Here is a 14,193-nt window from a genome sequence, read left to right on the forward strand (position 1 = left end):
ATCAAAACATTTTTCTGGAGGGTTAAAAAATAGAAAGTTGCATGGTTTTCTATTCACATACATGCATCGGGGCTGACTGGCTCTTGAGTGTTAGATCTGCCCTGTCCATTAAACCTGCATTGCAATGGCTGCCTTAAGGTGTTTTTGTGTGGCTAATCAGTAGTTACACTGCTTCCAGCTCCCAGCCATGGAAAGCATGCTGTGGCCTCCCAGCATCAGAATGTCAGAACATGTATGTTCAGCTTGTATATCTGCAGAGCTGATGTGTATGTGAGCTCCTTCCTCAGTAGGCGGGACGCTCAGGTTCAACAACAGACGAGCGTTATTGTAGGCTGTCGGCGCTGTTTGTTTCTGTCGCTTCTCCTGCTGTGGAAGGCAAGCATTTCCATTTCAACAGTGTCAGATTGATTAATGCTAGGCAAAATTTGATATGTTATAAAAAAATGAAGCAGCTTAATAATTTTGTGGAAAAATGAGGAACTAAATGTGTAGGTAATCTGTTTTTATACTGTCATCAAGTGTTTTTTGATAGAGATTTGCAAAGAAGCTGTTTCCCACATTAAATTTATAGTTAAAGACTTTTTTAAATCCTGGATACCAGGAATATAAAAACAAGTGGATGTATTCATCATAGCATACTGTGATCCAGCAGACAGCACAAACCTCCCTTGCGGGGAGTTTATCTCTTAACACCGACCTAAACTCTCACTTGTCTTACCATGAAGTTGTGATCAAATATAAGGATTTCAGGCTAATGTTGGCTCAAGTTGTGTTGTCTTCTATCATCTCTTCAAAGTGCTGTGGCTGAAAAGGGAGGCACTATGTTTACAAATCTGCTTTGAAATGTTTGCCAAAATTTTGGTAGCATCCTTAATGAAGATGCTTGTCTCCAGCATCCGAAAAGAAAGAAAAAGTGGAAAGAAGTTTATTTTTTCTGCTATTTTTCCTTGTCAAAAGTCAACTGATTCTGTGCGTGTATTTCTGGCTTTTTATTCAGATCAGTTGATGTATTTGTGGGTTTTTTTTTTTTTTAACCAAAACCAGAATTACTACAACTTTATAAAGGTCTTAAATTTGGGTGAGATCAGTCCTCTGTCTTCATTTTTCTCTTTCAGGATAGCAGTGGCCCTTCTGGCTCTTCTCTCTCTTGAAATAGTCTGTTTGCTAATAGCCACAAAATAGCTTACTGAGATTTTGATTGGGTATCACGTTGAATCTGTGGATCAAGCTGAGAGAAGTGGCATTTGACAGCATCGTGTCCCCTATCTGCAGACATAAAATATATGGCCGTTTATCTTTTTTTTTTCTGGTATCTTTCATCAGAGCGTTGTAGTTTTCTTTTATGTAGTTCTCTTACATAGTTGGTTAGATTTAAGTGTATGATTCATTTTGGGGAATGCCAATGTAGATGATAGTGTGTTTCTCACTTCAGATTCCACCTTTTCTTTGCTGATATGCAGCAGTGCAACTTTGTCTATTAATTAATTTCATGTCTTACTGTCTTGCTGAAATTGCTTCCAGACATTCTGTTTTTGTTGTTCTTTCTTTCTTTATGCATAGGTAAGCATGGCATTTGACAACAGTGGTTTATTTCTTTCCAGTCCCTGGAACTTTTAGTCCCCTTTCCTGTCTTACTACGTTAACTAGGACTTCTGGGGCAGCATGAAAGGGGATGGTCCTTTTCCTTGTTTCTCATCAGTGAGACTGTTGAGTGTCTCGTATCTGAGCTATGGATTTCTTTCAGACATTCTTTGTTGACTTAGTTTGCTGAGAGTTTCTGTCACGAAGTGTTGGGTTTTGTCAGGGACCCTGTCTGCATTGTTTGATATGGTCATGTATGTGTTTCTTTGATTTTTATTTGTCCATACAACCATAAATAACTATTATAATTCCCATCTGTGAAATGGAATTCTTTTTGTATATTCCTGTGTTTTATTTGCTAATATTTCATTAAGTATTTTTGTATATGTTCATGAAAAAAAATTGTATTCTATAGTTTTACTTTCTTCTGTTGCCCTCCAGCTTTGGTGTTAGGCAGTCATTCTGCCTACGCCCATAACTGCTAGGTGCCCTCACAGAACTGAGGAGCCACCAAGCTCCCAGAACCACCTATTTGCACACCAGAAACTGCCACAGCCCACACTCCTGCAGAAGTAGAATGTCCACAGTAAGGCGTCCTCTGCCCTCTGCCCTACTCCCAAGGGATTCTCCTCTGGGAGCAGGGCTTTCAAAGATACTGGTGGATTAGCATTGCCCTGGGTGATGATGCCTGAAGTGGGTGGAGGCAGCATTGGGTGTGGATCCTGCAGTAACTGTGATTGCTTCGCAATGGGCTTAGGAGGAAAAAAAGACTGCAGGCTAAGCTTTGCTACATAGTGAGACTTTATCCCACAAACAAAAACAAACAAACAAACAAACAAACAAAAAACCCTGTACAATTCAGAGAAGAGCTCTTAGAAGATTCATCCATGAGGATTTGGAGCTGGGCATAAACCTCATGAATGTAGAGCAGCTGCTTCTGTTCATTGCTGTTTGAAACTGCTCATTTGATAGCATCGATAATTCTAAAGAAATTCTGTGTCCTGTAACATCTGGCAATTCCATAGATTTATTGATAAATTACTTTTCATTGCTTTGAATTTTCTGCTTTTTCATCCCTAATAATGAGTTGTTTTAGGATGCTTTATTTCAAGAGAAGTTTTTCATAGTGCAGCGAGATTTCCTCCATACCAGCTACTGAGCAGTAATAGCATTCACCATTCACATTCTTCCTTGTGGAAGCAGGCTTGTTTGCCGCAGTGCTGGCCTTGTCCTCCTGGACTTCTCTTTTGTGCTCGGCACTTAGAGCAGGGACATCATGAGGTTTTTCTTTCAAGCAGGAGTAATAGGTTCAGTTTGAGGTCAACCTTGGAGTTTAGGATCTTCGTGGGCACAGGTGTCTGTCTGTGGGTTATTGCAGGCCCCCTCCTATGCTGTCCCAGGCGAAGGTGGTTCTACTCTGGCCAAGCATTCTATCCAGTGTGCTTGAGTAGGCTGTGCTGGAGAGTCCACATCCTGGGGGGGCTCACATCTGTGCAGAACTCAGAGCCCAGACACCTGTGGTGACAGATGTGCACCCATCCTCAGGAGCATGTGTCAGGTACCCTGTCCTTGCTCCCTGAAGCCTCTTAAGAGCATGTACATGTGTCTCTCGGTGCCTGTTCCAAACATGCACCAGGCCATGTTGGTATGAAAACTTTGTATAGATTGATGCAATTATTCTTTCAGGTATGGGGTTTAGTAAAAACAGAAATTTTAAGAAAGAAATCTACATTATTTTAAGTAAAATGTATTGATATGAGTCATATGGAGGCTGGCACATTTTGATTAAGAAGCTCTGTGATCTTTTCAAATTCATTTATAGATGAGTTGTTAGAAACCTGACATGAGCTCTCTGGTGCTGAGGAGTCCTCTGTCCTGGTCACCCAAGCCCTGAGCTGGGTGGATAGCGTCCCAGGGCTTCTGCCCCGTGTGAAGCAGACCTGTGAGTGCTCCTGCCCAAGCGCAGGTGATATGGGAAGTTTCTTGAACTGAACTGGGAACCCAAGGATTGCAGCCATGAGGAGTGACTCATGAGCCTCCCAGGAGGATCTGGGATAGAGAGGCCTCTCTGGAGCCCAGCCAGTCTAAAACTGCAGCCCAAAACACAGCTGCAGTCCAAAACACAGGCCGACCTAGTGCAGCTGGAATGTCAGGGGAAGCCTGGGGACATCATCTGTGGGGAAAAGAGTGGAGGAAGAGATAGTGGCCGGAGGGTGGTACAGCCAGGAGTCAGGGAAGGCAGTGGCTAGGACAGGACAGTGTAGGCGATAGAATGGGCCAGAGACAAAGGTGGAGGATAGCATCTTCACAGTACCATCCCTAGGGTCCCCTCTCGGGGTCCACACCGACTCATCCGTCCTCGTCTCCCAAGGGCATGGTGATCCATGTCCACTGACTCATCCTCTCCTGACTCTGAGCTGTAGTTTTCATGATGCAGGCTGTGGGTTGGGAATGATGGGCAAGGAGCACTCATGCGTCCTCTTGTTGTTATCCCAGCTCTTCCTCCAGATTGCCACTACTGGCCATCAGGGACTGACCAGCAGGGAGTGGGCAGGAGAGGAAGACTACCCCTTCTCCATCTCTGGTCCCTGGGGATGACGTTAGAAAGGGCTGTATAGGTAGCGGTTGTTTTCATCCTGAAGAACCCGAGGTTTGGTTATAGACTTGCTGTTTTCTGGCTGCCAGTTGGAGGTCTTCCCCGGCGTGTTGCAGCAGGAGAGCGAGAGCCAGTGTGAAGCTGTGCTCTTCCAGGTCAGGCCTAGGATTTGACAAGTTTGATACTTAGCTTCAGGCAGCTTTGTCCAGTATGAGACCCCAGGAGTGAAGCAGTAGAGGCAGGGGTTTGTGACATGTTGGGCACCTAGGATGCTGAGAGTAAGAGCCAACAGGTGACTGGGGCTGGCCACAGAGTTCTGGATTCTATCTTATGGGGGAATGGAAGACTGGAGCAATACAGAGTCAATGGGAACCCACATGGGCCAATGCTCTCCAGAAGACCTTCAACTGGTTAAATACCATTTCTAGAGGGGCAGGGAGCCTAGGACTACCTGGGGTGTGGGTAAAGACATGCCAGCCCTTCCTGTTCCAGACCAGTCAGTTTAGTCTCAGACAGCTCACCCTGTTCGTGGGTCACTCTGCACCTCGCTTTTGTGGCTGGTCTCAGCATGCACTAGAGCACACAGCTCCGCTTGAAGGCCATGCCTTTGAGAAGTCCACTCCTAAGCAAAGCTGCTGGTGAGTGTTTTCCTAGCGCTGCCCAGTGAGCACCTGCTCCACAGCTGGCTTGGGTGACGTGCTCTGTGGTTCTCACACTCTCTGGATGTGCACTTTATCTTGTTGTCATCTTTGGTGATGACACCAGCTCCTGCTGCCTCCTGTGAAATGGAGCCTCACGCTTTTCCATCAGCTCGAGGTGGGCTGCGTGGGAGCAGGGCTCTCACTGATGACTGGAGCCTTTGCCATGAGCCTCTTTCTTAGCCTATCACAAAGTTGATGGGTTTTTGTTTTGTTTTGTTTTCTGAAACTTGTAATTTCCAAAGCTGAAATTTTAATCTGTTATGAGTACAGGTGTTCTGTGAATATCAGGATTCAGTTCAGTGTTCTTTCCTGTGGCTTGAGCTGCCTAGTGCTCAGCTCTCTGCACCTGGCTGCCTGCCTGTCTGTGTGGACTGGGCTGGGCTTAGAGGGCATGGGCCAGGATGGAGTGGAGGCTTGGGGACAGGCCAGACTGGAGCATATTCCCCTGAGCTTTCTTCCTCTGCTTTCCACTGTCTCCGCCCCAGGAGTCTCCAACCTAACAATTCTGCATGATACTGACCAATTTCTGTGATGCTCTGGAGCCCAGTGTTTTTCAGATTACGGGTTTTGAACCATTATTAGATGATGAAGTCAATTTTATGTCGCACCCGCATGAAAGTACTGGCTGCACTGCGCCTTTCCTCTAGCGAGGCCAGGGTTACACTGTTAGGCTTTAGCGAGGCCAGGGTTACACTGTCAAGCTTTAGCGAGGCCAGGGTTACACTGTCAGGCTCTAGCCGTTTGTATGAAGGCCTCGCCACTTCTGATTCGGGACGTGCGTGTCACAGTCGGAAACATCTGCAGGCCCCATGGCATTCCCACATCCTACCATGCTTTTCGAAAGGTAGTCATGCTCTAGCCCTGTGGCATTGTGCCCTAGGGAGTGTCCCTGTCATACAAGGTGGGATCTGTGTGTCCAGCTGGAGATGGTCACGGTCAGAGGGAAGAGCTGCTGCAGAGTAGTTTATTCATTGAGGTGTCGCAGGTGCTTCTGGCCTCAGCTCAGATAGACCTTCTGTGGGGCTTTCTGGTCCCCAGGGTTATATATGGCTCCTTAGTCTGTCTCCCCCACCCTCAGAACATGAACACTTCAGTGGGGCTAGGCATGAGCCTGCTGTGCTCATCTATGCCCATGGATCTCGCATAATGCCAGCATGTGACTCGTGCCTCTGACACCGAGGCAAGGCTATGAGGTGCCCTGCAATTGCATGGCCTGATGTACCACATAAAACACTCGCTGTGACCACAATAGGAGTCTGAACTGCAGGGAAGATGCCAACGGTAAGGAGTTCAAGCAAAACTAATAAATGTATGTGTGGGAGTACAGTGCACCGGCGATTCTAGCGACCTTCTCCCCAGGAAAAGGCATGTACATGAGGGTCGTCTGCGTCCTGTCTGTCATGGGGGTGTCTGATGATCACACTCCTCACTTCTCCAGAAGGCCAAGCATCCTGACAGCTGCAGAGAGGACCCCAAGGAGGCCTCACAAGAGGCTGTGGAAATACCTTTTTTTAGGGTGTGGTATTTTCTACACTATGGGAGTGTGTCCCTCTCCAGATGTCCAGTGATTCTGCTGTAGTAGTGGGATTCAGAGGGGAAGCATGTTTGGGTGTGCTGGATGCACAGGAAGTTGCAGGGATGAATAATGAGTCCCCTAGCCCAGTGGTATTTAGCAGCGTAGGACCCTCCTCGTGGGGAGGACAGACATGAGTAGGTAATGGTTTTAGTGAGGTAGAGCTGAGCATGGTAGCAGGAGGATCAGGAGGTGAGATCATCTTCAGCTGCCTAGTGAGTGTGAGGACAGCCTGGGCTGCATGAGATACTACCTTAAAAACCAGCCAACCAAAAGAACCGGCAGCACCCTGGTTGGAATGACTCTGGCACCCCCTTTCCTCCTGCCGTCTTCACCTTCTCCTGGAGGCCCAGTCTGGAGGGGCTAGAGTGCTCTACTGCCGCCTCCGCTGCCTCTGGGCGCTTCAGTACCGTCTCCCCGTGGCTTCTCTGCCGTTGGTTTTGGACCCCAATAGTCCAAACATTTATTCTTGTAGTACCTGGCTGAACAGTGGAGTACTTTTTTAATTGATGCACACATTGTCTCCTTTGCCTTCCTGGGATGCTTTAGGACATGGGTGAAGTCCCTGGGAAGGTGGGCAAACAGGACATCCCTTTCCCAGGAAGAGAAGTGCTGCCTGAGTTGCCAGCTTTAGGGTGGATCCTGAGTGCCAGGCCCTCCCCTCTAGTGTTGCAAATGGCAGACTCTCAGCTTCCCATATGACGGCTCTCAGGGCTGCTTTCAGCTACTTTTTTTAATTATTAAAATTGTCATCCTGTGAACAAGCCAAGGCCACCGTTTCTTGACCTAACACTCATTGCCATCTCTGACAGCACTTTGGTCTTGTATCCTCTTGTCACACACCCTCTGCTCTGCTTTTTCCAGGGAAAGTCCGGTGGCCAGACTTTAACCAGGAGGCGTATGTTGGTGGGACAATGGTTCGCTCTGGGCAGGACCCCTATGCACGCAACAAGTTCAACCAAGTTGAGAGTGACAAGCTGCGTATGGACAGAAGCATCCCTGACACCCGGCATGACCAGTAAGTCCCTCCAGGCTTGCTGGAGAAGAGCTGGAAATCACTTCCTTGTACCATTGGAGTTCCTCACCCATGTAGCATTGTCAGAGCAGGAAGGATGCTGGAATGAGGCTCATGCCTCTTGGCGGTTTGCAGAGACAGCAGGCTATTGGCCAGCGGAGGGATCAGGAGAAAGTTGTGTGGGCCTTGTCTTTGCTGATCATTTAGTACCTTGAAGTTGCGTTCATAAACACAGTTTACAATCTTGGAAGGAAGATCTTCCCCTTGCTGGGCTAGCTCTAGTAGGGGAATGTTCTGGAAATCAGAGAAGAGATGGACTTCTGGCAGAGTTGGGAACCATGAGGCAGGACACTTCTCTCCGGGCACTAATGGAGAAGGGACGTCACACACGTTTCTATTTTTCAGGACTTGGGTGGAGGGTGGGCTGCTCTGCCATGCTCAGCTCACGGCATCCTCAGACCCTGAAGACCAGTCTGCTACCACTAATAAGGAAAGCGGTGTTCACAGCCTTGGTCCCCTCCCCCGTATCCCGAAGGTTACTGTAAGAACCTTGACGGGGCAGTGTTAACGTGCTGGGCTGGTTGAGTTTGGGTCACGAGAAGACACTTCTCACACCTCTGAACCCTGGGGGCAGCTCTTGTCCTGAGTAGGTGAATCTTTCTATGAATGAAGTTGCTTCCAGAGCCACTGGTTTCTTGGGGAGTGGAACATGCAGTGGGTCTCACATCTGCCTGTGGTCAGACTGGGTGCAGATCTGGGTCCCATCTCTACGCATGTTCAGAAGCACTGCCAGGGGATACATCATCTGCCTGGGGAACCTTTTCTCTGCTTCTGCAGGCACAGGTGTCAGGACAGGGATCTGGGACTCCTGGGAAGAGGAACCTCTCAGGTGGTGCCACACACATTTGGGGCTGCTCTTCCCCCTGCTGCTATCCAGGTGCCTGTCTCTTTGTTAAGTTCTCCATCACAGTCCAGAGACCGAAGACGGCAAAGCCGAGGGGCAGGCAACACATCGGCCTAGAAGACTGGCAAACAGCTTTGTGCCCTGACAGGAGGGTTTTCCCCTCCTGCCTCAGTCTTAGGATTAGATACTGGGTACTGCTAGGGGTTCATTTCTTTCCTTATCAGCCATCTTTGGGTAGTGGTCAGCACTGAACTCAACAGTTTTTACAGAGAAAACATAGCTTTGTTATTCTTTGGGACCAGGGAAAAGCGTATGGATTATTCAGTATATGACCCAGGTAACCACAGCGAAATCGATTCATGGTGTCGACTCTCACCCTTCTCCAGCCACACCAGGTGACTGACTGCATTTCTTTCTTTTTTAAAGGCTGCTTTGTTCAGCTTTTCCGTTGTGCTTCTGGTTGTAGCCCACCCTGATTCACGCTGTAAAACAAGGGCAGCCTCAGCCCCGGGTCCCCGGGACTCTGCGTGGAGTTTCAGACTGCGAAAGCATTGAGCACAAAGCCCTGTACACAGTCAAAGGAGTATGCATGTCTGGGAACAGCGTCTTGCTCTTCACAGATGGTCCAGAGTCTATCTACTCCCTCTGTCCAGCCAATAGCAGGCAATGTCTGGATGCCCTTCAGGACGTGTACCCTTTTTCATGTCCCACTGGACTAGGAGCTGCTGACAGAAGACTGGAAGGGTCAGTGATTATCAACATGACAGGATTGTACTCACCGAGGAGACAAGGCCCTGGCCATATTTGCAAGGGAGTTTCTAGATTAGGTTAGCTGAGGTGGGTCTCACCTTGGATGTACAGCATCATCCCGTGAGCTGGGTCCCAGATCGAATACAGAGAGAAAGCAGGGTGAGCACCAGCATTTGTCTCTCTTCCCTGCCTGGCAGGTGTCATGTGACCAGCAGGTGTCATGTGACCAGCAGATGTCATGTTAAGCCATGGTAAGCTGCACTGCGCTTCGAGCCAGAATGAACCCTTCTTTCCTTACGTTGTCAGATATCTGGTCACAGAGTGACAAAAGTAACTGATACAGGGTTTGGCCTCCAAGACTAGAGCCCAGCAGAGTTAGGGTAAAAATGTCACCTGGCCACTTGGAGTGCCTGAAGTTTAATCTCCGTGTTATCATTGGGCTTTGTGTCACCAGCTGTTGCTGAGCTGGTTCTCCCGCCAGGGTATCGCCATGGTGCAGGAAAAGGTGCAATTTGGGGCTTGTCCGCATGGTGCTGGGTCTCTCGGCTGCTGCCTCCATTGTGAGTTCTCAAATTCCCTCAATCTTTACAGACATGTTATTGTCCAATATTTTTGAAATTGCTGCTTATCCGAAATGACCTTTGATGACCCCTCCCAGGACGGGTTGATTTCTGCCCGGCCTGTATCCCAGCAACTGCTGGGACCCTTCCCCGTTGGTTCGATTGGGGTGAATTAAATCCTGCAGAAAGCCTGGCAGTCTCCTGGAAGGGAAATGTGGACCCTCTCCTAACGTTGGCCCCGGGAATCCATCTCGTGCATCAGTGGAGAACACCAGGTTTTCTCTTTGGCCCTCTACAGTTTCTGGGACAGCAGTTATAGCACAACCCTTTCTGTGAGTGTCTGGCCTCTAACTCGACAATATCCTTCTGTGTGGGCTGAAGACCCCATCACGGCAGAAATCAGCCTCCTATGGCCGTGTTGCTGGAAGTAGAACAGCTGAAAACAGATTTAGGATGTGGTGCCCAGAACCTTATGGGCCTGGACCAAGGCCCTGGGTTCTTTCAGTGCTTCCATCTGTGACTTCTGTCCCCTGAAAAATGACATGATGTGGTTCTTTCGTGTGCTTTTTGGCTCCCAGGACCCCACCAGAAGTCTCCATTCCCTCTGGCCAGCAACCAGCGGCAGCATGGGTTTTTGTGGATGAATCAGTGTGTGAAAGTCCCAAATCTCCAACGTGTCTGAATTTGGAGACAGGTTCTTTATTAGATACAGTTAATGTGAAATAAAGTTGTAAGAATGGGGCCCTGATCCAGTGGAACAGGTATCCCAGTAAGAGGATGGAGGGGGGAAGGCTGTTGGGGAAGAGAGAGGGAGACTGAGAGGGACAGCTTCCCCTTGGCCAGATGAGGACGTGGTGGGAAGGTGGCCATCTGCCAGCCCTTGATCATAGGGAGGTCCATGAGACAAAATACCTGGCAGAAGAAACTGAGACAGCAGAGAAGGCCACCTCCGTGAGCAGCCATGGGTGGCAGTGGCCCAGTATGTCCTGAATGACTCAGAGAGCACCTTGTCTGTGAATCCATGAACCTTCTTTGTATCCCTCAGCAGTGGGGTATGAGCCAGGCAGGTCTCTTAGCTTGTGGGACCATTTGGAAGTGCTCCTGTGAGGACAGTATGCATCTTCCAAGCAGAACCCGGGTTTTGGGGTATATTTCTCTGCCAGGAGCTCAAGGTAGTTCACTCCAGAGTCTTCTCTGTTGGGAAACAATAACCTTCATGGAAGCACATCGTCGGGTTTCTTTTCCTGCTGGCCAAGCACCGCCCTTTGTGCTTGTCTCATCAGACCTTTCGGTGAAGGCAGATTCCCCAGCTGTCTGTGCTAAGTCAGTTGCTCCTGTTTCTTTTTATCTTGAATTTCAAATCTTGGGACTTTGAAATGTGCTTGCATCTCCCACTGAAAGATGGCCCTGAGATTAGGAGCTGTCCTGCCGAGTCCCCCAGGGCAGCAGCTGATGAAGGGTTGCCCACGTTCCAAACCTGTTTGTCTGTCAGGCTTTCCTTAGAGTGCCTCATCTTTGCTCAGTTTGCACAGTGTGGTTGCTCATCTCTGCTCTTCTGAGAGCTCTGACTTCAGCCACCACTCTTCAGAAGGTCTGACCAAAAACAGAAGTCACACTTGCAGCCCTCAGGGATGTCACACTCTTGAGGTTGTCACTGGCTTCCAGCAGGACTTTTCAGGTTAGGTGGGTGCCATGCTGGGTGTGCTTGCTGTCTCTGGGTCACCACAGTTTGGAACTGTGGGCTAGCCACAGCCCTGACTCTCCGTGTTCCTCTGGAGAGTAAACACTGTGAATGCCGAGAGAAGGCTGTCTCAGGAGCCCGCCAGCACAGAGGGAGGCCTTGACAGGATGCTCACGGGCCGTATGATTTTCCACTGTGAGATGTAAGACCTGGGTGAGGGCAGTCCAGTTCCTAGTGTAGCTGAGGGGCCAGAGCAGCCTGAGCTTGATATTGCAACATCTTATGTGTGCTGCTGGGCTAACATCTTTAAGTTGGAGGGGTGTCATCTCTCTGGTGAGGAACCACCTGTGTGTTCCCTCTTCATGCTATTAGGCAGTCAGCCTTGCAGGCCCCATGTGTTCAGTCTCGTGTGCATTGGTCTTTCTCACTCAGTATACACCGGTGTGAAGGGGGTAGGTCAAATTCCCAAAGCCCTGAGCTCAGAACTCACCTGGCAGCCAACTGGAACCAGGCCTTGGTGGGCAAGCCGGGTGGCTTTCCCATCTTACTCCCTCTGTGGCTGGTTTGTTAGGTTGTATGTTAGAGGCTTGGCTGGTCCCCAGTGCAGCCAGGTGGAGACATGGGGAGAGTGGCTGGACCATGAGGACTCTGACTTTGTCCAGGTATTAATTGTGGGTGACTTTACAGTTTGTCAGGCTGTTGGGAGGGGATAGAAGCTAAGTGGGACTTAGCTGAAGAAAATGAAGCCCTGGGGACTCTGCATTGCATTAGCTCCTCTTCCGCCATGCTTCCCGGCGGCCATCAGGTGAGCAGCTTTGTCCACTCTGCTCTTCTCCACAGGGCCTTACCACCCACCCTCAGTGATAAGCCAGGGACCAGGACTGAAGCCTCTAACGCCAGGGCTTACAGCTGTGGGTCACTTGTGGCAGTAATGGATGGCTGACAGATACCACCAGTAGATCTTGGCCAGGGTAGGCAACTGAGACCCTTGGGTGCCACCTTGAATCTCACCTGCTGGGAAGCCAGCAGGATTATGAAGTTACTTATATGTTTGCGGTATGCCACAAACGCCAAGCTAAGGGTAAACCCAATGTCAGCAAGAATCTGGGCCCCTAGCTTCCAGGTGCCCTCTCAGTGCCTTGCTGCTGGGTGCAGCTGCCCTGCTGCTGGGTGCAGCTGCCCTGCTGCTGGGTGCAGCTGCCCTGCTGCTGGGTGCAGCTGCCCTGCTGCGATGCCCCAGTCCTTACGCTCCTAACTTTAGGCATGAGCCTCTGACATGCGACCTGCACCTAGCTAAAATCAGGAAGCAGTGAATCTTGACAGCTGGCAGCTGGTTTCTCTGGCACAGAGGGAAGGGTCCTGAGAATCTGGAGGAGGGCTGGCGGTCGTCGTCCAGTTCAAGTTCTCCAGGCCAACGGGGAAAGGCCTGCCATTCACCAGTGTGTTCTTCCTTTTGGTTCCCTTTGTGTCGCAGACAAGACTGCTCTTTTCCTGTGTAAGCTCTTCCCCATTGGACCCTTGAGGTGTGACGGGCATTGGGGAAAGTACCTGGCCATGGGCAGCAGATTTCACTTTGACTGTGCCAGCCTTTCTGAAGGCCTGGAGGGAGTCACCACCCCCAAGATTGTCAGCAATATTACCAAGTTTATCACCACATGCATGGCTACACATGGGGCTCAGTTTCTCCATCTGTTATGCTGGGCGGAAATAGGCGAGGTGATGCTAAATCAGTAACGTACATTTTGTTTCTTATTCTCTGGTCCTTCCTTTCTTCCTGGGTCCTGGGCTTCGTGATAGCAGTATATACATCCCCCAGCTGCCCACACACCCCCAGTTCTGCAGCCTAGTGGAGCAGCTCATGGCTGAGCAGCCATCACTCTCTGAGGTTGGCCAGCCCTGGAGACGCTTTACCTGAGATGTGCTGGTAAGTTTCCACTCTTCCATGTGGGCCAACACCCTTGCCATAGGAAGGCTCTCCATTATTGGTTTTGCTTCCTGTACACATCCTTGAACCTTCAACGTGATGTGTAAAGTAGCCTCTTTTCACTTCTGGACTTGCATCTGTTCTGACAAGCTGGTTTCATGGCAGGAGCATTTAGCCCTTGTGTGTCTGATGTGTGCTCTGGAGAGCTGAGCTTAAGGCCAGCATCTCACTGCGTTACGAGTCCTGCCCACTGTGTCCTTTCCACCTGTTCTTCTCCTTCCAGTGAGTGTTCGTGTCTTGCCAGCTAGTTAAAGTTTGAACTGTGATAAACTAGCAGAGTCCAAGATGAATGAGCACTTGTTACTTGTCTTCCTGCCCGGACCGTTGTCCATCTGTATCCCATGAGCTTGTCACAGTGACTCCACTTGGTCCCAGTTCACTGGCAGGGGCCTGTTGATCTGTTTCATGCCACCCACACACCCCAACTAAAAGTGCAGGACTTTTGGATGGCAGTTGTGCCCGCATCTTTCCTTTCCCTTCACCGCTCTGTCTCCCACTGTTCCTGGAGGAAATTGACTGTGACTGTTCTTTATGGTCCGGTTTGTCTTGTATTACAGTTAGATTTTAAGACATATCTCTGTGATTGCTTTTTAGTAATTTATAAGAACTTGTAGGCATTGCTTTTTGTGACTTAAGCCTGTTTTAGAGTTTGAAGGGTTTGAGGGGGTTTGAGTGCCTGCAGCCTCCCTTCTGCCAGCTTTGTGTGCCCTTCTCCCCCTTTAAGCCCTTCATCACATTCTCATTGGTTATTCCACTGGCCCTCTGCCCTCTTATGTTCTTATCTTTGATTCTTGCTCAGGGACCCCTGCATGTCAGTATTAACCCTGCCTGAAATCTGTCTGCTGAAT

The 14,193-nt window shown here is 49.3% G+C and overlaps 1 protein-coding gene across 1 annotated transcript in view; it reads left to right on the top strand.

Moving 5' to 3' along the window:
- Positions 1–14,193, top strand: part of Galnt2 (polypeptide N-acetylgalactosaminyltransferase 2) — a 120,748-nt gene that overhangs the window by 68,455 nt on the left and 38,100 nt on the right. Inside the window, exon 3 of the mRNA XM_038313125.2 lies at positions 7,316–7,469. Coding sequence (XP_038169053.1) covers positions 7,316–7,469 — 154 coding nt within the window. The remainder of the gene's footprint in view (positions 1–7,315; positions 7,470–14,193) is intronic.

Source organism: Arvicola amphibius, chromosome 15, assembly GCF_903992535.2.
Source record: "Arvicola amphibius chromosome 15, mArvAmp1.2, whole genome shotgun sequence".
NCBI lineage: Eukaryota > Metazoa > Chordata > Mammalia > Rodentia > Cricetidae > Arvicola > Arvicola amphibius.